The sequence below is a fragment of the Pogona vitticeps genome, chromosome 5 (assembly GCF_051106095.1).
Source record: "Pogona vitticeps strain Pit_001003342236 chromosome 5, PviZW2.1, whole genome shotgun sequence".
Taxonomy (NCBI): Eukaryota; Metazoa; Chordata; class Lepidosauria; order Squamata; family Agamidae; genus Pogona; species Pogona vitticeps.
Window position 1 is genome coordinate 68,118,847 of NC_135787.1, and position 25,176 is coordinate 68,144,022.

Consider the following 25,176-nt stretch of genomic DNA (forward strand, 5'->3'; position numbering starts at 1 on the left):
ACCAGGTGCCCTCTCCAGAATACAACTAATCTCTCTATTGCTTGTCACCCATTAAGTCTTATGAGAGGACAAGCAGCTCACCAGAGAAACAAGTTCAGCAGTTGTTTTGACTCTTGTATTGTTTGAACTGTTGCCAGCTGCTTACAATAGGAAGATTCAGATTTTCTTTTTCTCCAGTTGGTCTTGTTAAATATCATCTTCTTAATGATGCAAGCCACATGGGCAGAATAGAAATATTTTAAATAAATCATAAATGAGAAGACCTTTATGTTGTGTTCTGCCATGCCATACAAAATAAATAATACCTTTGTAACATCAAGAATTCGTGCCTTGGGTATCCTTGCATTTTTCTTTGCCTTACCTTTAGCACTATGTCTTATTTATTATCTTGTGCAGAAGGGCTGTTTTTATTGATCTGTAAACTGCACTAGGACTCTTTCTGGCTGAACAACAAAACCTGAGGGCTTCAAATTAGTTTCCTGCGGACTGCAGAAGATATTCAACAGGGAGAGAATTTCCCACTCCTGCTGCTAACAAAACTCCGTAAATCAGCATAGACAGACACCCTGCTTGCCTAGCACTTTAACCAGCCCCATCCCAACCCTGGCTCAGAAAATTTTTTCGAGATTTAACGGGAAAGCCAACATGCACAGAAAAGAAAATTTAAGAAGGCGGCAGAGGAGACAATGGAGCGCAACCTTCTGACGACCTAGCAAACAAAAGGCACGCTTTGACTCCACCCACCCTTTGTGGAGAAAGACCGACCTTCCTCCACACCTTTCTCAAAGCTTCCCTTCAACCCAAAAGTTCCTGAAAAAGGGCGAGCACGTGGCCTTGTTTTATAATTCCCCGCCACGCCCCTTTCCTTTCTCGAGCTCCTCGGGGCGGCCCGTCCGGCCAATCAAAAGTAAGACTGCGTGAAAAGTCAGATGACGCGTCGTTTTATGTAAGCCCGTGGCGTTGCTTGGGAATGTCTCGCGGCGCCAAGGTGGGGGTGGTGGGGAGGGGGGCGATTTAGGGGAGATGCGACCTGCTAGATCTGACGGTTACCTGTCGGAGGAGGTAGCGGGCTTTAGATAAGGAGGAGAAAAGAAGAGGAGGGGGCGAGTGGGCGGAGCCACACACCAGCGCGTGGAAGAGCGAATAACGACAGAAGAAAAGCGGCCCTCTGTCGCCCTCCACGCGCACGCGCGCCTAGGTCAACCGCCTGCTGGCTGTGGCCATTCTGTTCCAGCGACAACACTAGAGCGGCGGCGGCGGCGGCGGCAGTTGTCGGAGTCGCGTGCCACACCCCCCTCGGTTCCGGACGGCGCGCGGACGAAGAGGAGGAGGAGGGGGGTGAAATGGCGTCTCCGTCAGGGGCTGTGAGCGTCGAGCCGGGGGGCAGCGCCAGCGGCGGCGGCCAGTCGGAACAGGAGCGGCTGCTGAGGCAAGGGGAGCTGCTAGCGCTGGGCAACCACCTGAAAGAAGCGCTGGAGGCTTACTCGGCTGCGCTGCGTCTCGGCCCGCCGCCTCCCTCGAGCTCCCGCCGCCGCTTGGGCACCCTGGTGGACTGCCTGGTCCTCCACTACCGCCTCCGGCAGAGGGGCCAGAAAGTCACGGCGGCGGCTGGCCATACACCGGGGAAGGAGGAGAAGGAGGACGACGAAGACGACGACGACGAAGAGGAGCCGTATCCTGGCGGCCGGGAAGGAAAAAGCCCGCCGGCGGGGCTCTTCATCTGCTTGGGCTGCCGAGGCTTTTTGGGCGAGCCGGGGACGGCGCCGTGCGGACACACTTACTGCCGCCGATGCCTGCGGGAGGGGCTCCGCGCCCGTTGCCGGCGCTGCGGGGACCCGCTCGAAGCGGCGCCCGTCACGGTCGCCCTCGCCCACTTGGCGGAGAAATGGTTCCCGGCGGAGTGCGAGAGGGTGCGGACCTGGCGCCGCCTCGCCGAGCTGCTGGGGCAAGGGCGACTCCGCGAGGCTCAGGAAGCCGCCAGCCAGGCCCTCGTCGAGGGTAAGCGGCGGCCGTTCGTGGTCTCGTTGCAGAACCGGAGGGGGGGGGAGAGAGGAATTACGGGGCTTCCCGAGACTCCTGCCTCCCCGCGCACGCGTGCTCTGTCGCCTCGCAGGGAAAGGGGAGCAGCTACTTAGCCAACTTTCTGCGTCTTTGATTCCTCCGCAAACTCCCTTGAGTTCAGTAGGTTCCTTGCCGAAGAGCAAATCCCTGTCTTTAAGTCTGAGGGCAGTCCTACTGTGGGACTCTTACTGACTTCAGTGGGGACTGTAAGTCGTTGTAGGTATATCTGAGATCTGGTTCGCTTTTGTACCGAAGTGTGTCCTGCCAGGGGGTCTGGACATTCTGCATATAGAATTGTTATGCCTAAGCGTTGTATTGTACCCTTGTGGTTCACACATTTATGTGTATTGCAATGTCTTTGGCTTCACCGTTGCACACCAAATGTGCTCTGCAGCCTCAAGTATAATACTCTTGGGTGAAACAACTACTCATGTGTTTCATAATCCAGCAGGCTACATTGTCCGGTGAGCCTGTGCTTAATGAAAACTGCTGCCAGCTTTCAGTGAAAGAATGCCGAACAAACATTACATTGACTTTTGTGCTGAAATTGCATGTATGAAACTTATTGTAGGTACTGTCCTTTTTTTCAGAGTAACACTGAACTCTAGGTGAGTTCCTGTGTAAATGTCTCAGTTCATCAAAACTGGCAGCAGGCATACAAGTAGGGAGGAATCTTTATCACATGCAGCTTTTCTTTGTAAGATCTGTCTTTTTAGCCAACATAGCCTTGAAGAGTCCTGCTAATAGACTATAAAATGCCTGAGTGTCTGTGTTTCATAATTCATCTCCACAGTAAATGAAACACCCACACACTAATCTCCATAAATAAGTAAGATTTGCTTTTACAATAAAGAGCCAAAATATGGGTGAAGTATTTAGGTAGGATGGCAAGTGTGTTCTGGACATTTGTGTGGCAAGGAGAGGGGTGGTATTGTAAACATTTTTGGAACACTGATAGCAAGGACTACAGGACTAGTAATCTCTCATAATGTATCTAACAGAGGCTTATTTTCAGTCTCCTTAAGTGTTACTGAGACAATTCACAGGAGACTGGCTGGTTGCATAAGCAGATGGGGGTGTGGAAGGGGGAAAGGTTGTATAATGCCAGTGACATCACAGATGGGCGTGTTGGACTTTCAAAACACATTGCTGGGAAAAGATGGAGCATAGTGAGGTCAAGGGATGTGATTAGTCTAATATTAAACGAGCACTTTACAGTGTGCTCATCACTGTATTCTAATCACACCCTTTCTTCTGTGTCTCCTAATAATTCTGGATCTGGGCTGCAAAAACTTTCCATCTTTTCTTATGTATTTGTTGTAGCTTTCTGGCTATTATGCTTATGGTGTGATCTTTAATTTTTTTGCAGGTATTACAGAATTCCTATCTTGCACATGTGTTTTATGCATCTGGCATTTTAATCTCTTAGATCCAAAGTCAGATGTTATGTAGTTAAACAAATAATCAGACAGCCTAGTTTTAAAGTTGTAAATCTCATTCTTGGTGTTTTTGTACTGTTAACATTTTGAGAGAATATTTATCTTTGCTTAAAATTTAAGTAATTTATTCAATTAACTGTTCAAAGTTGTCCTCATTGATACATGTAATCTGGAAAGCACTGAAACAAGCAGATACCCTTTATGTTATGGCATGTGAAATGTCAAGTAGAATGATATTGCTGGGGACAGGTAATTGTACTGTGAAATGGAAGTTTTGGGGTGTACATTTAGAGGTATGTATTGTGCAGTAAATATCTGTAAATTGAACCAATAAATATAGAAAAGTGGAAAAGTAATTACAATTTCAAAACCTAGTACAAGATCCTCACTACCAATAATATAATTCATTCAGTTAAAACCTATGCTTGTGGTATGGTTGATTGTACCATGTTTATGGCATCATATTTGGTTAGTAATTTTCCATCATATAACTTGATCAGCATAAACCGTCTATTGGGTTGTTAATCATGAAGCATAATGGAGCTATAAAAAACCATAAAGCATTTAAAAAGAGGACTTCATGTGTCAGCTAAACCAGTCTTCAGCAACCTGATGCCCTCCAAATGTATTAGACTTCAGTGATGCCCTCCAAAACTATTAGACTTCAGTTCTCATAATCCCCAGTCAACATGGCCCAACATTTCTGTGAGTTGGGGTATCATGTTAGGCAAAGATGAGCTATGCTGACAGCTTTCATGCTTAAGCTGAGAAAAAAACTTTTTTTTTTTAGTATCTTGAGATACCATGTGTCTAGAACTTTTGCAATCCTGTTATTACTTATTACCTGGTTTAATGAAAACTATGACCAGTATCCCATTTGCTAGGCATTATTTCTGTGTTTTCATCCAGGTATGGAGCAACCCAATCAATTATGCAATGCAGCAGTGGACCTGCTTCAGTGATTGCACTTCCATGTCAGTAGCTGTGTAACTATCTTGGGTGCTATCTTGAGTTGCATATGCTTAGATGTGCAACAGGATTTTGGCCAATACATACAATGAGGCAGGATTTTGCAACTGCTTTTCTAGATTATCAGAAAGGTATTATCTGTTGTGGCCCCTTTGGTAATGGGAAAGCTAACTTTTATTTGCTGGTGTGAGGTGTTAAATTTAGAGTGTGTGTAGCAGCTCATGGTGAGTTAATCCTTTATAAAAGTTTAAAAGGAGCATGCAAAGGATTATTAACAGAAACCTTGTATCAGGATTCTAGTAACTGGCTGAAATCCCATTGTGCAACTCTGCCTGTACTTAACTTTTTGTTATTAGGGGCCATTCCATTTCCTACTTGCAGAGACCTTATGAGATAATGACTTCCAAAAGCTCTATCATCAACAGCCCTACTCAGCACTTGAAAACTCAAGATTATGGCATTCTTTGTTGAATCATTCCATCTTTTACTTCAACTCTTCATAGCATGATTGCCTTTTCCAGTGAGTCTTGTTTTCTCATGATGTTCCCAAAGTATGATAGCTTCATTTTTGCTTCCAAGGAAAGTTCAGGCTTGATATTATATAGGACCAACTTTCTTTCTGGTGGTCCATGGTATCTGTAAAGTTCTCTTCCAAAACCATATTTCAAATGAAGCAATTTTCTCTTTCTGATTTCTTCAATGTCCAGGTTTCACATCCACACGTAGTAATTAGGAATAACATAGTTTAGATCACTAATTCCCAATCTTGGGTAACCCAGATGTTCTTGAACTGCAGCTTACAGAAGCCTTCACCACTAGCTGTGTTGGTGAGGTTTCTGAGAATTGCAGACCAAGAACACCTGGATTACCCAAGGCTGGGAACCACTGGTTTAGATGTTATTTAAAAAAGCAAAGCGTGCTGCTTATATACCGCCCCATAGCGCTTCAAGCACTCTCTGGGCAGTTTACAATTTAATTATGCAGGCTACACATTGCCCCCCCCCCCAGCGAGCTGGGTACTCATTTTACCGACCTTGGAAGGATAGAAGGCTGAGTCAGCCTTGAGCCAGCTACCTGGGATTTGAACCCCAGGTCGTGAGCACAGTTTTAGCTGCAGTACAGCGGTTTAACCACTGCGCCATCTCAAGTGACACATTGTACTTGAGGGTCTTTTCTAGTTCCTTCATGGTTTACAGTCTGAGTCTCTATCTTCTGATTTATTGGCCACAGTCTCTGTTTGGATTGATGACTGAACTATAAAAATGTTTAACAGTCTTTATTTTTTCATGTCAACATAATTCTCCTGTAGACATGAATTTTATTTTTTAAATATCCAACTGCTTTTGTGTTTTCTTTCACCTTCACCAGGAGTCATTTCAAATCTTTGCTGCTTTCTGTGAGTAATAAGATGTCATCTGCATTTCTTAAATTAGTGCGGGTTCACCAGTGTTCACTTCTCCATCTGTCTAATGCAGCTTTTCGGGTATATTTGGGATACAGATTGCACAGATAGATAAAATATGCCCTTATCTCACACTTTTGTTTATGGAAATCCAAACTGTCTATCTGTATTCTATCCTGTTGATATATCTATGAACATTCTCAGTCATCCAGATGAGGTTATCTGGAAATTGAGTTATGGTAACTGGACTTCCTTCTTATTAGGTTGAAACATTTCACTACACATCCAGGTAGCTTTTTCAGTCGACTGAAGAAGCTACTTGGATGATCGACTGAAAAAGCTACCTGGATGAGTAGTGAAATGTTTCAACCTAATAAGAAAGAAGCTCAGTTGTCATGACTCAGCTTCCAGATCCTGTTGGCAGTTTCTTACCTAGAGTATAGATTAAGCATCACAAGAATGAAGTGTTGAAACACCCCTATTTCTTTCAGAACAACCACTAAGAGTGAGGGTCGCAGCTTGAGTGTACATCTGGACCTGGCGCTCACCATGGAGACCCAGGTGACGTCAGTGGTCCGTTCTGCACACTTCCACCTTTGGCAGATTCTTGATGTGGGGACGCTCACCACTTTGGTCCATGCGCTCGTATTCTCAAGATTAGACTACATGGAACTGCCATTGAGATTGACGCAGAAACTTCAGATGGTACAAAATGCTGTGGCCAGACTTCTAACTGGTGTAAAGAGGCACCAACCTATTTCCCCCACGCTGGCTGCCTTGCATTGGTTTCCACATTAAACATTTAAAGAATTTTTTTAGTCTTCTAGGTTTTACTTCCCTTTTGACTCTAGGTATTATCTGTTTTTATTTGTCAATAATCTTCTGATTTTAGTTCCCTGTTCTTCTGGTTTACACTTGAGTTTAGTAAAGCAATCTATTCTTTATATGGACTTTATATTCATAAGAAATATTCTTTAAATTATATTTTGATACTATGAGTCTCTTGTGTTCTTAGCTTTTTTTCTCATTATTTATATTATTAATTTATGGTACATATCTTAACCTGTTCCTGGTCCTGTTTTGGCAAGGAGAAAACAGCTTCTCTGTCTACTACTTTCATTCATATAACTTATGGTTTCTGTACTGGCCATCTGGTGATGTTTACAGTCATTGAGAAGCTGCTGATTAAAGGCTTCCTTATCTGATTTCAGGCTGCTCATGTCTTACACATGATGTGTTGAAGTTGTGTGCATTGTGAAATTGCAAAAGGAAGCCTTTAATATGCAGCCATCTGCTGCTGCCAGCGACATCATTCCCCTTGTGTAGTTGCACTGTACCCAATAGGATTTCAGCTAGAGCAATTTATAATGCCACTTTTAGAGTAAATTTCTTACAAAGATCATTGTTCAAATTTTCATGCGAGTCTTTTAGAACCAGGGTCCCCAACCCCTGGTCCGCAACCCAGTGCCGTTCTGTGGGTGTCCCAGGACCGAGCTGCAGAGACAGATCTCCCCCCCCCCGCACAGCGGGCATGTCGCGCTCGCGCGGGGGAATGTCGCGATCACAGATGGGTGTGTCATGCTTGTGCACATGTGCAGAAGTGCCACCCGCAAGCACAGGGTCCCCCGCAGCCCCCCTAACCGGTCCATATTTCCAAAAAGGTTGGGGACTGTTGTTTTAGAAAAACAATTGTTCAAAGTAAATCAAAATAGAAATTTAGACTTAGAAGACAGTGGTTTTTCTTTTTTCTTTTGCCTACCTTCTTATATTAGAGAAAGGAGACCTGGAACCAATTATCCTTGTTTTATATCCTCATGTACCTAGGTGTTTATCAGATAATTGTGAAAATGTTTCACACTGTTTGAAACCTGAAACTATGTTTCATCAATATCTAAAATTATTGTGGCATTTATTATAGTTGACACTTGAAGATCAGAATTGGAAATGTCACATCTACATTAAAATTAGAGTGTGAGCAGTACTTCTTACTTGTCTTTTCTGTGCTTTCATACTTTTAAGTTAACCTGCCAGTGCTACCCTGAACACTCAAATTACAGGGCTAAAGTAGGAATAGATTGGAGGAAATTCTATTCTCTTTGCGTCTTAAATTTCTCTTTATTTCAGTTTTCTGTCCTTTGATACTCACATGAGTTTGTGTATTATAGAAAACCTAAAATGTTTTATTTGCATAATGATGAACACACTATAATTATGTAATTTCAAAAATATGTTTCAGCATTTTTACTATCCCCTTATTAAATGCTACAGCAGCCTTAGGGATAGCTGAGAAATCTTAACTATCCTTCCTGTTTCCTGTAGATATAAGACCTTAGGGAAGGGCTGCAGCTTAGTGATAAAGCATGTACTTTGCTTACACAAGGTTTCAGGTTCTCTTCTGCTATTTCCGCATAAGTCTAGAGAAGAGTTATCCTTGAAGTCTTGCATATCTGCAGCCTATCAATATTGATATTTTTAAATGTTAAGTGTCATTAAATTCTACTGTATCTGAGACCTGGCAACTCTAATAGGGATTTGAATGCAAACCATCAAAACACATTCTGGGGGAGTGGTGGCACTGATAAAACTACTCCTTAAATATATCCTTTCCCTAGTGATAATAACGGCATGATAGTGCAATGTAAAAAAATTCTGTATTGATAGGCAGCAGCTCTGCAAGGTTACAGGTAGAGATAGGGGTATTTGTATATGAATACCATCGCATAGTTAACAAGGGTCTGGCCCTTGGGGCCAGACCGTCTACTCACGAGTCTGCCGTTGGCCCTGTTCTTCCTTCCATTTGCTCTGGAGCTCCTGGTCAGCTAGCCACTTGTCAGCCTTGCAGGGAGACTCGTCTTCCCTCCTTCTGCCAGGAGTGGCTAGCTAAGATTTACATACATATTTTTGTCTGTTTTAGATCCCTGTGACATGATGTTACGAATTTATAGAGCTGAATCTTTTGCCGGACTCCAAGAATTTAAACTGGCCCTTGAAGACCTAAATGCTGTTATTGCTAAAATGCCAAATTGGCCTGAGGTAGGTGTAAAGAGTAACATAGTAGGTTGTGAAAATGCAGAAAGATTATGCAAGATATTACACCTAGATGGTTTTTATACACCCATGATACTTCAGTAAAATGATAAAGATTGCTTTGAAAAATGAATAGGAGATTTTTAGCAGGCATACTAGAGCATGTCTTGCAAAAGCTCTGTTCTGATTATGGGTGCATTTTCAACACCACTATACAGAATAAAATGGAATAACTTTTATTGAAGAGGTCTTCAGACCATTTCAGATACACCATACACGATATATAAAAACCCAAAGACTCACAGCCCATGAGTGAAAGGATGGATTTCAAAGTCCCAAAATCAGATACCGTGTTTCACCAAAAATAAGACAGGGTCTTATATTAATTTTTGCTCCAAAACTGCATTAGGGCTTATTTTCAGGGGATATTTTATTTTACAGTCATGTCATCTTCTGGTTGCTGCACAATGCTGTACAATGGTGGAGGGCAGGGTTTCACTAAACTAGGGCTTATTTTTGGGGTAGGGCTTATATTACAAGCATCCTGAAAAATCACACTAGGGCTTATTTTCAGGTTAGGTCTTATTTTTGGGGAAACAAGGTATATACGAGTACATCGATCAAATCCTCATTTTCAAATAGACATCCAATATGTCTCAGGTTTCTCTTCAGTTTCTATAAATCTTTCACCACTATACAGGAGTTGTAGTGTTTTTCCTGTTGATGACGTGGAGGTCTCTTTTGAGTTGGTTACACACATTTCAAACAAAGGGCTTAGTTACCTACACACATACCCTCAGGTTTTACTAGAATCGTGTTGTGTGGAAGCCAAGTGAACAAAGGGTTGATTGGAATATTCTGTGCCTGCTTTACTCCTAATTTTTTGGTTTAGGAAAAAAATAGATCTTTATAGACTGGGGGGAAATGGTTCAGTATCATAGAAACAGATGGTTTATGCCAGTTCTTGTAAATGAGGCTCCATAAGCGCAAAGCACTCAAGGAAGAGTGTTCTGAAATATGGCGCTGATGAACATATTCTTGTTTTGCTGTACTGTTTGCTTCTGCTGTCTAAAGTATGAAATGTTTAATTATTTCTTTGATCTTGGAAGAATGCCCTTTTAAACAGTGACTGTAGATACTTTTTTGTAAGTGGTTACCTAAGATTTTCTTCTAAGGAATCTTGCATAATCACAGTCAGATTATGCAGTCCTGAATATAGGCATAGAAAACAAGTTGCACTATCGCATTGGGACTGATCTCAGAGTAAAAATGCTTCAGATCAGAATAAAAAAATATACAAATGAAATCGTTATTGTAACACATTTTATACTTCATAGAATTTATCTGTCTCTCTCTCTCTCTCTCTCTCTCTCTTGTTTAGGCCTACTACAGAAAAGCAAAAATATTCCATAATGCTGGTTCTGTAGATGATGCCTTGCAGCTTTTTCTTCACTGCCTAGCAATTGATGAATCATTTCTTCCAGCAAAGCTGGAAGTGGAGAAGGTACTTACACACTTTTTTTCAAATGCATCAGCTCCCTGGAAAAGAATGCCAGCATTCAAATAGAAACCTAAACTGGAAAACTCCTATTCAACACTATGGCCCCCTAAGGGATCTGTTTTGTCCCATATGCCAGCGGTCCCCAGCCTTTTTATGACCATTGTGTAGTATAGGTAAGGAAGATTGGTAGTGTTGGATTTAACTGAATTTTATCCCTTATTTTACAGATGCTGTGTGATTTACTATCACCAGAAAATGTAAGAGAGAGCCTAAAGGAATCTGCTTTGAGTTCTTCGCATGTTCGAAATAAACCATTTATACATGATTCTGAGTCGGAAAGGGAAGACTCTTCTGGTAACTTACAGCTCACTTCAGAGTCAGTAAGTACACAGTGTTTTTACACTTTGATTCACCAACTGGTTAGACTGTGGTATCGGTGTGCTTTTGTTATTGTCTGCTTCTAATTAAATATGACAGATTTAAAAATAAAATTTTGGAGTTGGATAGAATTGAGTTCAGGTCAACTCTGCAGTGGGAAATAATTTTTTACAAACTTAACAGTTTTCTAATTTGATCACTGTGGTGCTTTATAACTAGTGATTTAATAGGATAAAATGAACAAAGAATAAATGTTGTGTATACTAATGAAAATTATAGCTGTGCATTGGTTATCTGGCTGTGGAGTCAGACTAAGTTCAATTCTCCACTGTGCCTCCTAGGAGAAGAGTCAACCAGATATTTCTTCAGTTTTATTAAAATCATACTTGATATTCTGGAGTAGACCATATATTTTCTGGGTTGATCCTTTGTACCAGGGCCTACAGAAGAACAAGAAATTTATCTGAGAAAGTGTAAAGCTACTTGTGGAATATTGCTATTTCATGAAGTGATATATGATAAATAGTATTTCATTTCCTTCCCCTCACTGTCTTATGATAGGGTTTGGAAACACCACAGGTTACATCAGCGCCTCTTGGAGGAAACTTGCATCGTGCACAATCTGCCCATTCCCTTAACTCAACAGGAAAAATTGCCAAAGATGATGGATTAAAAAGGGTTTCTTCTGAACCTTTGCTTTCTAGCCAAGAGAAAGGTGCTTTATTAAAAAGGAAACTGTCTCTGTCAGAACAAGATGTGACTGTTTCTGAAGATGGAAAGAATAAACATAAAAAACAAGGAGGTAAATGTATCATTATTGTTTTCTGACCTGCTTATTATGTATAGTCTAAAAATAATATAATATAACAGATACTTAGGTTTTTGGTTAAAACTTGTATCTGTTATATAATACCAGTCAATGTTTTTGTAATTTTGATTGGTTGTGTCTGGTATTTTTGAATAATAACAATAATCTTATTTTGTAGAAACTACAAAAAGGGATGCTGTGTTTTCATTCAGTTATGGAGCAGTTCCAGAGGAGTTGGTTGATGCCTCAGACTTTGAGTGCTCACTGTGTATGAGGTAGTATAGGAATTTTTAATATTAATTTATATGATCCTTCTAATGCTAGCATTTTATTGACAGCTTTTATTTATTTTATTTTATTTATACCCCACCCATCTGGTCTTGCGACCACTTTTGTGTTCAGGTTCTTGCGCAAAAATTGCTGAAAATGGTTTCTGTGTAAAAATTGTTTCATGCTGTGCAAGAGGTAAGCATAATGTATGTTAGTCTCTTCATGTGTGCAGTGGTCTGTTGTATAGGTAGTATCTTTGTCACTGCCATGTTACTGAAGAAACACTTCACACAATCTGTGTTGATGATGGACTTAAAATGTCATGCCTATCACATATGGACTGAAATCCAGTCCTAAGTTGCAACTAGAGTAGGTCATCTGAATCAGTGAGGATTTGATGAATCGACTTCTCTGTAAATTCTATGGATTAAATGGGCCTACTGTAGTTGCAGCTTACTGCTAGATTTCAGCCACTATCACTACATTGGAGCTGCTGTGTTTAAAAGATAGATATGTACCTCAGAGTTGATTAAAATATCCCACCACAAATATACTACTTGGCAAACTGAGGGGAATTGTTCAGATAGTATCAATGGGGAGGCAGCACTTACCGTGGCAGTTCATCAAGAAGAGTTCCCCACAGTTATTTGTTGTGGTCTTTGCAGATGCATTCTTCATTCTGTTCCTGCAAAATCCAAGCTTTCCATCTCAGTTCATATAACAGATAGCAGCTGCATCTTTTAAAACACACACAGATTGCCTGTTGCTGGAAGGTTGTGTGGCTGCACAGATAGCCACCTAAGAATTTGAATTGCAAGTAGGCAAACTGCCCTCCTTCTTTACGTTTCTTGCTCCACTACCATATGCTCATCTCTCCCCCATCCTCCTGTTGTTGTCTGATGCTGATGCTATCACAGGTACCAACAAAACATTTCCATTGATAAATAGCAGATGGGTTGGTAGTTGATTGTACCGATAGTAAGCAGCAGAGTGCCTTCTAATGATCTGAACATTTAAGCCCAATTTCAGGGAGTTGAAGGAACTCTCCTGAAGATACTTGCTATTGTTTTGTTCATTTGGCGTCTGATTTTATCAAATAAAAAGCAAAGCAAAGCCTGCTGCTTATATACCGCCCCATAGTGCTTCAAGCACTCTCTGGGTGGTTTACAAGTTAATTATGCAGGCTACACATTGCCCCCCCCCCAGCGAGCTGGGTACTCATTTTACTGACCTCGGAAGGATAGAAGGCGGAGTGAACCTTGAGCCATCTACCTGGAATTGAAACCCGGGTCATGAGCACAGTTGTGGCTGCAGTACAGCAGTTTAACCACTGTGCCACGAGGCTCTTCAAAGTGAAATAGAAGTCTGATTAACAGACCCTATACAGTCAGGTGATTAGGACCTGTGTGATTAGCTTACATCTGACTACTGAGTCATGAAATGGGAAGCATTTATTCAGTTTGTCTACTTCAAGTCATCTATACAGAAAATATTAGAAGGCTGAGTTCTACATTTCAAATACTGCTGTTCTAGTAAACACTTTTGCACAGTGATACCCCATATGTGGTAAGCAAGGTATTATAGGTTCTTCATTACAGTTGTCTGATTTTTGTAAAAAAATGTTGGGGATAGAGTTTTCATATTTGCCTTTTTAAAATCTTGTTTAAGAGAAAATTACATATCCGGGGCTTGAAAAATCCACTTGTCTGTCCGTCCCTCCTTGCCTCCTTACTCTCGGTCCATCTCTCACTATCTTTCTGATCCTGCAGTCCTCCCCCCCTTCCCATTGCAAAAGGAAAAACAGCCCTCTTCTCACGAGAAGAGAGTTTGAGCTGCACATAGATATATAACTATGCAGGAAAATGTAGAGTAGTGCCATTCTGGAGAATATGGAGATTCCCTGCTCCCAATTTCAACTGAAAGACCTGGCTCCTTAAGAGGCTGGGCGCTTTTGCTTTCAGTTTTATTTTTGCTGGAGACATTCAAAAGAAAGGCATTCAAAATACAAGGTTCATGACCCCACAGGCACGCAGGTAATAAAGCAACCCAAGTCTGAGGGTATATATATATTGGGTTTGTACACATTGTTATGTAGAAAGTGACTAGTTTAAGTTTAAACATAAATTCTAAGGCTATAGTCCGGTCATGCTGACTGGTGACATTTTTGACTGACTGGTGAGACATTCTAAAATTTTTCAAGCTCTGCACATACCAGGTCAGAAATGCCCTGGATTTTCCATGTTGGATTCGGCAATATACACGACCATTTCTGTATCAAAGTGGAGCTCATTTAATAACTCATTGTAATCAGTATCACAGATTGCGTTTTAAGTACATGCCCAATTTAATTTTAATCCATGTTGCTGTAAGTCACATGCAACTCTACATTGGGCAGTTATATTAAACTTCCCTAGACTGCAGTTTTCAAAGAATTGACAGTTGTTAAAACAGTAATTGTCATCATTAGAACTTTTATTCATTTAATTTCCTTCTACTTCACTGTATACATTTCCATTCCCAACGATGTGAACTGAAAATATAAACACACCTGCAGTTCTGGATAATATTCCATGCAACTATTAAAGTGGGCTAGAGTTCAGAAAAGATTATTATACAGTGGTGCCCCGCATAACGACAATAATCCGTGCAGCCAAAATCGTCGCTATACGGATTTGTCCCTATGCGAAATAAAAAAGCCCATAGGAATGCATTAAAACCCGTTTAATGCGTTCCTATGGGCAAAAAACTCACCTTTATGCAAAAATCCTCCATATGGCCTCCATTTTCGCTGCCCGGTAAGCAAGGAATTGGGGTGAAAACACAGCGGGTGGCCATTTTTTTACCCAATGGCCATTTTGGAACCACCGATCAGCTGTTGGGAAATCATCGTTATGCGAAAATCGGTAAGCAAAGCAGCCTTCCAATCATTGCAAAGTGATTTTTCCCATTAGAAACATCGCAATGCGATCACAAAAACGATTGCAAAAAATCCATCACTATGCGGATTCGTCGTTAAATGGGGCGCCCGTTAAGCGAGGCACCACTGTACAATATAACTGGTAGCTTTTACTGTGTTACAGTGTTCTTGATTTCTTTTAAAACAGCAAGGAGGTAATAATAGTTAAATGATAAACTATGATCTACTTAAAAGCTTATAATCTAGTTAAGGATGGGTGAGTTGGGTTGGAATAGAACAGAATGATTAAAGAAAATTAGTGCAAACCGATACCTTGATGTGGTATTTGAATAAGGCTGTTTGAAGAGAGAGAATTACAGGTTGTGAACTGCTACACTTGTGTGGAGCTCAAAGGTGAGAAAAGGTATTATATATTTAAAGGAGTAGTTCACTACTCAGTAATCATTTTTCTTTCTGTGAGCTTAGGACTGTTTTTTCCCGGTTTACTTGAATTTGAAATTATGTTAGTCATAATGTCACACAACTAAAATTATCAAAATTATGTTTCAGACTTTTCTTTCATCCTGTGACAACACCTTGTGGGCATACATTTTGTAGGAACTGTTTAGAACGTTGCTTAGACCATGTTCCTCAGTGTCCTCTGTGTAAAGAAAGCCTGAAAGAGGTAACATTTTCCAAGCATATTTGTGATAAAGAACCTCCACCATTAAAGCATATTTGAGCAGATTCTAAAAACCTGGTGGAAATGAAGCCACTTGGTTACTGTGATGTTTTCTGCATATATGAAAATAGTTTATGGCTGTCTGGTTACAAAAGCTTCTTAGGTAAGAAATACAGCTGTGCTCAAATGGTCTTGTAAATTTCTCCACCCTGTTTGTGGGCAGAGAAATTCAGAGGACCATTTCACTGGATTTTTTCAGCACAAGGACAATTCTCCAACAATTTCTCAGTGGCTGGGCTCACCATTAGCACTGGTTGTAGTACAGCTTTATTTTTGTTCCCTTTTTAAAAGGATTTTTTTGTTTTGGTTTTGCATTGCCATTACAAGTGACAACAGTACCATGTGCACTGACAGCCTGTATATTATGTTGCTTCCTTCCACAGCCTTGTGTTGTTCTAGCTCAGTTTGTCCAACCTTAGATCCCCAGATGTTACTGGACTACAACTCCCAGAAATCCTGGCCAGCACAGCTAGTGGTGAAGGCTTCTGGGACTTTTTAATTCTAGCACATGGTGATGATGGGAGAGGGTTGCCTCCTCCCAAAGTGGAAATATTTTATAAATAATTATATGACGTGACCTTCTGTTTCTGCTGGGTGCCACAGAGATGATTTTACAATGCAGGACACGTATAAACAATTTTCAGGCTCCTCACAAGTATAAGCATCACAAGCCTCATTCTTCAGAATTTCTCTGAAATTTCTTATTCTTTAAATTTTTTCTCAAAAGAGAATTAGTTTGCTATCAAATCGAATGATCAACATTTGTGAGGGACATGCATATTTAATTTATTGCTCATCACTATTTAAAAAGTCATTAAGTAAGAATTAAGGTTTCTGTTTATTTGAATTTTAATAATCTGAATTTTAATATATTAACCTATTGATTTTAAATTTGTATGTGCCTAAAAGAAATATATACTTCTCCCCTAAACAACACTGAAGTTAGGGGTGCTGGTTCCCCGCATAGTTCAGAATCCATGTATAATTTGTATGCCCATGAAAATATAATAATAATATATTATGTTTTTTGAGGGGGACTAAAATTATTACATGGATTACATAAGAGTATAACAGTAATATTCTGTCTTTTAGCTCAATGATCCCCAACCTTGGGCCTCCAGAAGTTCTTGGACTTCAACTCCCAGAAATCCTGGCCAGCAGAGGTGGCAGTGAAGGCTTCTGGGAGTTGTAGTCCAAGAAATCTGGAGACCCAAGGTTGGGGACCACAGTTTTAGCAGCACTGGGCCTCTAAATGATGGGAAAAGCCTCTATGGGGGGGGGGAATTATCTCTCCTCCTCCCCCCGGACCAGAAAAAAATCTGTGTATGACCTAAGCTGCACTGCCTGGACCCATGAAATTCAAGGGAAAGTGTATTCCATTTTTGACCAATATCCCCCATGTGGGACAGAAATAATGGAAGCAGCTGCAGCTGTTTAGGGAGTTGCAGAGTCACACAGGCAAGCACCTCTCTGAATAGCCACAACTATTTGCACAACTTCTGTTCTGTGTGCAATAGATCCAAATAGGGTACCATTCATCATTTTTAACAAAACATTGAGCAAATACCAATTACAGTGGTGCCTCGCAAGACAAATGCCTCGCAGGACAAAAATCTTGCAAGACTAATGGTTTTGATAATGGAGTTAATGACTCGCAAGACAAATGTTCCTATGGCCGTGCTTTGCAAGAAGAATGTTTTCCGTTTTTTGTTCCCACCTCATGTTTGCTGATTTTTAAATGTTATTCTATGATGTTTAAAAAGTTAAAGTTTTTTGATTGAACTTTTTAAAATCATGTGCACAATATGTATGGCTTTAAAGAGCACTTAATAAAACCCTTTGTAAACCAACTTTTTACCCATAGGAACGCATTAATTAGATTTAAATGCATTCCTATGGGAAAACACGTTTCGCAAGATGAATTTTTCTCATGACAACATTAACTGCAGAACGAATTTAATTCATCTTGCGAGGCACCACTGTACAGTATTTAAGGTCTTGTGGATTTTAATATCGCAACACACAGTTCCACAATCCAAATAACTGCATAGCATCTATTCCCAACAGACCATTAGAGAGCCCTATATAAAACAAGTATTGGACTGTCTTTTGTCCTTCAGAGTTGCTGTAGCCTTATGTCTTCCTTTCTGAGAATGCCAACTTGTCCATCTTACATAAGATCAGTTAATCTAATTTAAAACAGCCAAGAGTTGACAGCAGAACCTTGTCACTTTTAGCTGGGCCTAGTGGGGAAAGGCCGTCAGGCACACATTGCACTGAAGTTAATTGGGTCTAAACTTTAATAGATACATAAACTTTTAGTTTAACATCTGAGCTGTTGATGGTACAAATAAAATTATCATTAAACTTTTAGTTTGACTGAATTCATCTCTTTATGTTGCACCCTTAGTTGAACTGAGTTTTGATGTGTGTAGGCTTTTCTTTTTAATGAAACTGTGGGAAATGGGACTTACATTCAGCCCAAAATTGCTAGATTGCCTATCCTTTTGCTTGACACTCTGAAATCGTACCAAAGTAGTATGAATTTGGAGTAGTTCAGTCCTTTGTAATATATTTATAATGGCTTACAAAATTTCGTGTTTACTTCTAGTATCTGGCAAGTAGAAAATACAGCATCACACAGTTACTAGAGGAACTAATAGTGAAGTATTTGCCTACTGAATTGTCTGACAGAAAAAGAATTTATGATGAAGAAACAGCTGAACACTCAAGGTAATTTTTTAAAGTATAAAGCAACATGTTGAGTCAAGTTTAGGATCAAGGATTAAACATGTACAAATACAGAATTTTTTGGAAAAATCTAAGGGAAATAAAAATATGAGGATTGGAGGAACAATGATTTTCACAAAGTACAGTTTTAGAATACACAGTTGTATGTTTTAGGTTACTTTCTCTTCAGTGGGAAAGTATAGTAACACTAGTACATAGAATAAAATTAATAGAGTTGGGAATAGAACTGTCCTAACTGAATTCTGCAATTTATGCTTTTGTTCTGACATCACCTTACTTATTTATTCAAAATAAGTTCAGAATAGTGTCTAATAACTTTGTTGGCATTGCTGTCATATTTTATAAAAGTGTTCTGTGAACTCTATAACCAGGTGGCACTTCACACATGTTTCTCTTAAATATAGACTTGTCCCAGTTGTGTATAAAGCAGATGATGATGCTGACCTGATATTAGAAAGCAAAAGATAAGCACAGGCAGGAGATTCTCAAACTGTCTGTCCAGGACTTTGACTGTCTCTATCTCAATCTGTATCTCAATCAGTTTGTAGTCTTGCTTTTCATATTGGCTCATGCAATATGAAAGAAGAGAGATGACAAGAGGCAGGCAGGCTTTAGCATGTGTGTACATGCATCCTATTCAACACACACAACCCCTCTTTGTACATGGAGTGGATAAACACGGGGGAAAAGTCTCTTGTCATTGAGTGTAATTTCAGTATAAACTCAACATGTAATCACAAACCCTTACTGACTCATAGGTGTAAACTACTGCCATTATTTTTTCTTCCTTACAGCTTTATTAAGTGAAAGCTGTGTAGACATATGAGCAAGTCATTGATGGCTGTTTGTAACTCAAAATATGTTCTAATATTTGCATGTGGTGATAAGTGCAACTTCAAAATAGTCCGACCCATGGAAATATTTCTGCTTATTTAAGCACTTGGATAAATTAACAGAGAACTAGAATAAGTTTCAGTTGATTTCAGACACATAGCATTTTGTGCTATACTCTTGTATCTTAAGAGAGTAACAAAGAAATTTATGCACAAAAACTCACTACCACATGAAAGGGAATAATAGTATTTAGCTTATCTGTCAGCTTGGCGGTGTAACACTGAATGGTGGCCTTCAAGGAGACACGATTTGATATAATTTTGTTGGCTGAAATTAAATGTGGGGGAAGAACATCTGTGGGGTATTGCTGAGGAAGGAAATCTTTCCTGAGCAAAAATTCCACCCTTGCTGGACGATGTACCTTTAAAAGTATTAGTACTATAATGTTCTGTATTTTGATTTCAGTTTGACGAAGAATGTTCCAATCTTTGTTTGTACTATGGCCTACCCAACTGTGCCTTGTCCTCTCCATGTATTTGAACCAAGATATCGACTGATGATTCGAAGAAGTATAGAAACAGGGACAAAACAATTTGGGATGTGTATAAGTGACCCCCAAAATGGGTATGTCTAATTCAACAAAGAAAATTGAAAAGCATTGAAAATGCTTTTTAAAAACAGTAAATGATACACTATTCTTTCTTCCAGCTTTACAGATTATGGCTGTATGTTGTACATTAGAAATCTTGATTATTTACCAGATGGGCGATCTGTTGTAGACACAGTTGGATTAAAGAGATTCAGAGTACTTCAGAGAGGGATGAAAGATGGATATTTTACTGCAGACATTGAGTATTTAGAAGATATACAGGTATTGAGACTTCAATTTTTCTTACATTACTTAAAGAGAAGACACAGTTAGAAACGTGGGGAGTTTTGACTGTTACAATCCTGGGTTCACATGTGGAGCTCTTTGCATATATAGTGCCTGTATTTAGCTTTCCCTTTTCATTTGGAGGTGCCAGGAGAGAGCATGCTCTCTTGATCTATTTAATTGTTACAAATGACTATGTGGAGGGTAGATCCTCCCCATCTGCCAAACAGACATAAACTGCCTCTCTTTTTCCTCTCTCCTACAAGTTGCTTCTCAAGACATTCTGTTGCTTCTCTAGATATTTTCATATTAAATATATGCATGGATGTTTTTGTTTTTACATTACAAAAATGTGTTACTACTCACAAGGGTCTTTCGTACATACTCTTGATGTGCTGTTTAAGTGCATGAATGTATCTACTTAGCACATAGGGAACTTCATCTCACAACTGTAAATCTGCTTTTATGAAACTTTTATGTGTTTATGCATTTAGCAGATGTGGATGTCCAAATCTCAAATACTGGCTGTAATTGGATAATCCTCCAAAGTGTGGTTTGAATGTTAAATGAGCCACTGTCCTGATTCTCCTGCTTCTGTTGTGCACATATGTGTTCAGAGACAGACAGAGCTTGTGAATATGAATATATTATAGTATTATTAATACATTATGACCTGTGGTTTCGGTGTACTCTCTCAACCAGGATTGAATATCATTATTCTTTTTGGGAATTTCCGAGGACGTAAAACTCTTTGATCTATGACATAATGCTTAACCATGCCTTGAATAAGTCAGAAAGAAATGCATTAGGGCTGTGTGTAAAGTTGGTAATGGGGAATACCTGAGTCAGTAGTTCATTTCTAGTCCCCAAAAATGTGGCTGAGTTATTTTCTGAGTGAAGACAGCCTTTGTGTGCAACCTGCTTGATGCTGCTGAGAATGCAAACGTGTTTAGGTGTTATAAATTCCAGCATTCTGAAACTGCCCCTAGCCTCATCCCCTATGCAATTGCTTTCTTCATGCTTTCAGGGCCAAGTTTGAAGAGAACTTTGTTTGTCATGTGGGCAAGAGCCTACACATGAGCAGCACCAAGCAGCAACCTCCTATCTTCAGATTCAACACACTGAAGGCTGAGTCTGAAGAGAAGAGAGCAATGAGGGAAGGAGGAGCTAGGTGCTCCACTCGAAGCATGTTCTGAACATTGCATTTTGTAGTGGCAGTGAATAGGGTTTACTTTAGGGAGCTGCCCTGGCTTTAATTTCTAAAGAGGAGATTTTTGGAATTAATGAATTCACAGTCCCATAATTTGCAGGAACTCACCAACACCACCAAACTGCATTATGAGACTGGGAGCCAACAAGCTAACAAGGGGTACAGCAGCCCTTTTACCACCATGTTGTTAGTGCACCACTGCTTTGCACCATTTGAACAGTGTCCCATTGCACTGAAGGAGTCTCAAGGATTCCTGGTAATTTGCAAAGGTGCATGAGGGAATGAGATCTTATGGAGGCAGCCTCTGTCCCCATAATTCAGTTTGTGGGGAGGTGGGTTCCTACACAGTGGTTCTCAAATATGGGTCTCCAGATGATGTTCAACTGCAACTCCCAGAAATCCTGGCTAGCATAGCAAGTGGTGAAGGCTTCTGGGAATGGCAGTCCAAGAACATCTGGGGACCTCAGTTTGATAATCCACTGAGTTATGGGACTGGGAATTAATTTTGAAAAATCCTATCCCTAGTCATTTCTCTGTTCTTTAAAGACAACTTGACGTCAGGTTGAAAATTTATTCATTCATTTGTTTAAAAAAGTTGTATGAATTGTACAGACACTTTCGTGACTACAATGCTTTTTTCATACATAGGTTGAAGATGAAGGTGAGATGAAGAAGCTTAGAGAGCTCCATGATTTTGTATACAGCCAAGCCTGCAGCTGGTTTCAAAGCTTAAGAAACAAATTTCGCAGCCAAATACTTCAGCATTTTGGTCCAATGCCACAGAGGGAGGAAAATATACAGGTACTTAGAGGTTGTATAATAGCATTTGTTCTCAGCTTAATCTGAGTTAGTTTGCTTGTAAAGAAACAAAAAAGAAACATGTATGGTAACTAATTAAAATGGCTTGACAGAAGAGACAGCAGCAATCCTTAGTCTAGTGCCAAGTAAGTTATATACATAGGAAGAAGTACAAGAACTCCAGTGTGAGGTTAGTTGTCTGTGGTAATGAAACCTGACCTATTAAAAAATTAGCTCTTTGACTCTTCCCTACTGCAAGGGTGGGCCTCCAACCTATTTGTGGCCCTCCAGGTATTGGATTATAACTCCCACCAGCCTAGAAAGTGATGAAGGGTGATAAGGAGATACAGTGCAGTCGGCCTCAGCTCTAGAAGATTTTTTTTCCTTTTCTACCTTTAAGGAATAAACAACACTATCCTTTGAGGGTCACTTCATTTTGGTGCAGATTGTGATGGAAGAACACTGTTGGCTTCCTAGGTATTTGCATGTAGACTGCAGCATTTTGCTTGACCAGAGAGTGTAAAAGACCCATGGGCCAAGGCTGTGTAGATGACTTTTGGATTGTGATTGCCACGTTGGCTTTAAGATTTGACAGTACAGTATCAGTTTCTTGGAGTTACATAGTCACTATGGCAGGAAGGTTATGGTGGATTAGGACAGCTGCATGACAGCCTCACAAGACAGTATTGGATACTTCACCTCTTCTGTAAACCTGTCCACATGCAGCCTAGCTATTAGTCAGAATTTGATGCTTTTAAAGGAGAGCTCCTCATTGATTTGTCTTAAATCTGTTTCATAGACCTGATGGTTGAAGTAACAATGTGTCAGTTAGATTTAGAAATAATTCATTCTTGTGTTTTGGGTGTCTTAACAATTATCTTTATGCTAAATTTCAAATGTGAAATTTGAAAATGGCCATTAATTTTACTATTTGAAACAGTAGAACTATTTTTATTCTTTGTTTTTAGGAAACTGCTAATGGACCTGCTTGGTGTTGGTGGCTTCTAGCTGTTCTTCCTGTGGATCCTCGATACCAGCTCACAGTGCTGTCCATGAGGTCTTTGAAAGAACGCCTGATAAAAATTCAAGACATACTAACATATTTCTCTAGAGATCAGTCGAAATGACTAATTGCCTGGACCTTACTGAAGCATTACCCTATTTTATCTATAACTACAGCTGGGGTTTTTGCAGCATTTGCACTTTTAGCACTGGTTTGAGAATTATCAGAACCGCTTTCCCTCTTTCTCCTGTATCAATAGTTTTTCACATGGATCCCTTCATCTTGAAGGATACCACTATAATTGCACACAAAGATCAATCCAGCATCAAGACACGTGGAAAAGTTCTACTGTATTTGCACTATATATGAATGAGAATGTATCATCTTAATATTTGAGCATTTCCAGTAACTGCTTAGGAATGCTGGAAACTGTAGGATTTAAAACTGTCAGTCTTAAGTTTACAATATTAAGGATGCATTCAAAAGCTTGCAAATAAGAATTTGCCTCAAATGCAACCCTGTTGCTATTTGCACAAATATTTAAAAATGTAGTATTGGATGTTGCTGTAGCAAACTTGTTTTGTGAATGTCTTAACTATATATATATGGCACAAGGTACTTCCTCGCATACTTCATAATAAAAATGATTGTATGAACTTGGAGCCATGTTACAGAACAGCTGAACGCTACTTCATTCAAGAAGCTATTGAAACTGTGAACATTACCTGTAGCTGTGCATTGTAAGACTGGTGTGGACCAGATAACTACTAGTGTGATATTCAGAGTGGATGGTCTGAGCACCTACAGGAGTCTCTTCAGTAGAAAATAAAACAAAACAAAATAAATGCTTAATTTACTAAGCATTGAATACAAAACCAATTCCTAACTTTTCCTGCATACTGCATATACTCAAATTTGCAGATCTGAAAATTTAAGCACTATTTTTCATAGCTATGTTATAAGCTATAGTTTACTTATCATACTCTTGTAAAAAAAACCAAAATGAAAGCCTGGGACCTACTGAAACACTAGTATAAAAATTAAGAGTTTTACCCAGTTTTTGGAAAGATTGAAAACATTTGGTGCAAATAGGACTTCCATGCCTTATTCATATCAATATTACTCTGCAATGCAAAGGTTAGCATTCTGTTTGCTAATAGATACTTTTGTAGTTTTCAGTTTGTGAGTGTCTGTCCTGTATGTGAATCATTTTGTAAAATATTTCTTTTTAAAAAAAAACCTTGCTTTTGCTAATATTTAATTTTCAATAAACCTAAAGCTTATATATTTTTAAATTTAAGCAGTCTTGTTTTGTTTAGAAGCCTTTATTTAACATCTCTGCCTACCTAGAACATACTTACATGTAATATGAATTGTCATAAGGAAATTCTAGTGTGGAGACTGGGTTCACTGTTCCAGATGATAAGGGCCTATTGGCTGGGGTCTGTACTTTCACTTGCTATGGCGTGAACAGTGTTTAATGTAGAGGTGGCACCACTATGAGACTAAGGCAGCAGGACCCTATTCTTTGAAGTTTGTTTGGTGCTGCAATGTTTGTGTCTGATAGAGAACTACCTTCCTATTTCTGGCTCAGACCAGAATCCTAGTGTTCATGTAAGGTCTGTGTAATTTTCTATGGCTAATTTCAGCTAACTAATAAAGTGCCATGGCATGTCTTAAGTCATGTGCCCATTTGGATAACTGAGATGCATCATGGCACTACTCGAGGTCCATAGGTATACTGACAGGATGATTGGCATAGTCTTACAATCTGTACTTGTGGGACAGTAAGAACAGAGTTATCCTAAATGTCTGAAGAACATAATTGACATGAGCAGCTTCCAGAAAGAACTGAAATCGAAGCCCTGAAGGAATGACCTTGTTTGGAGAGTTGCAATTCCATATTCAATCCTTTGAGAATTCCTTGTTGAAATTTTCATCTTGCTACAGCAGTCTGTTACATCCCCACATGGCTGTTACTGATTTATTTAATTCAGCATTTGAACTTGTATAATTACTGGGGAATATGCAGTGTTGCATAATGATTGCATTTGTATACTTCTTACTAAAGCATAGTGTGTTTTCCAAAAAGCCTAAGGTTCTTAGATTGCTCATTTAGGCAACTTTTACCTCTTCACATGTGTATTCCCCATTTGTGTACTAGTGACTTGTCTGTTTTCAAAGAAGCCTTATTTTCTCCCCTTTACCAGTGT

General features: G+C 39.7%; 1 protein-coding gene across 1 annotated transcript; it reads left to right on the forward strand.

Moving 5' to 3' along the window:
* Positions 1–1,081: 1,081 nt before the first annotated feature.
* Positions 1,082–24,263, forward strand: LONRF1 (LON peptidase N-terminal domain and ring finger 1). The gene is made up of 12 exons (XM_020789637.3): positions 1,082–1,998; positions 8,786–8,904; positions 10,280–10,402; positions 10,627–10,779; positions 11,339–11,579; positions 11,764–11,860; positions 15,322–15,436; positions 18,105–18,226; positions 19,544–19,702; positions 19,787–19,949; positions 21,811–21,963; positions 22,929–24,263. Exons 1-12 carry the CDS (start codon positions 1,344–1,346, stop codon positions 23,085–23,087), a joined length of 2,259 nt encoding a protein of 752 aa, XP_020645296.1. The 5' UTR covers positions 1,082–1,343; the 3' UTR covers positions 23,088–24,263.
* Positions 24,264–25,176: the final 913 nt, after the last annotated feature.

Coding starts and splice junctions, on each gene's coding strand:
- LONRF1 (XM_020789637.3), top strand. CDS start 1,344: ATGGCGTCTCCGTCAGGGGCTGTGAGCGTCGAGCCGGGGGGCAGCGCC. Junction 1,999..8,785: donor CAGCCAGGCCCTCGTCGAGG/GTAAGCGGCGGC, acceptor TGTCTGTTTTAG/ATCCCTGTGACATGATGTTA. Junction 11,861..15,321: donor GAGTGCTCACTGTGTATGAG/GTAGTATAGGAA, acceptor ATTATGTTTCAG/ACTTTTCTTTCATCCTGTGA.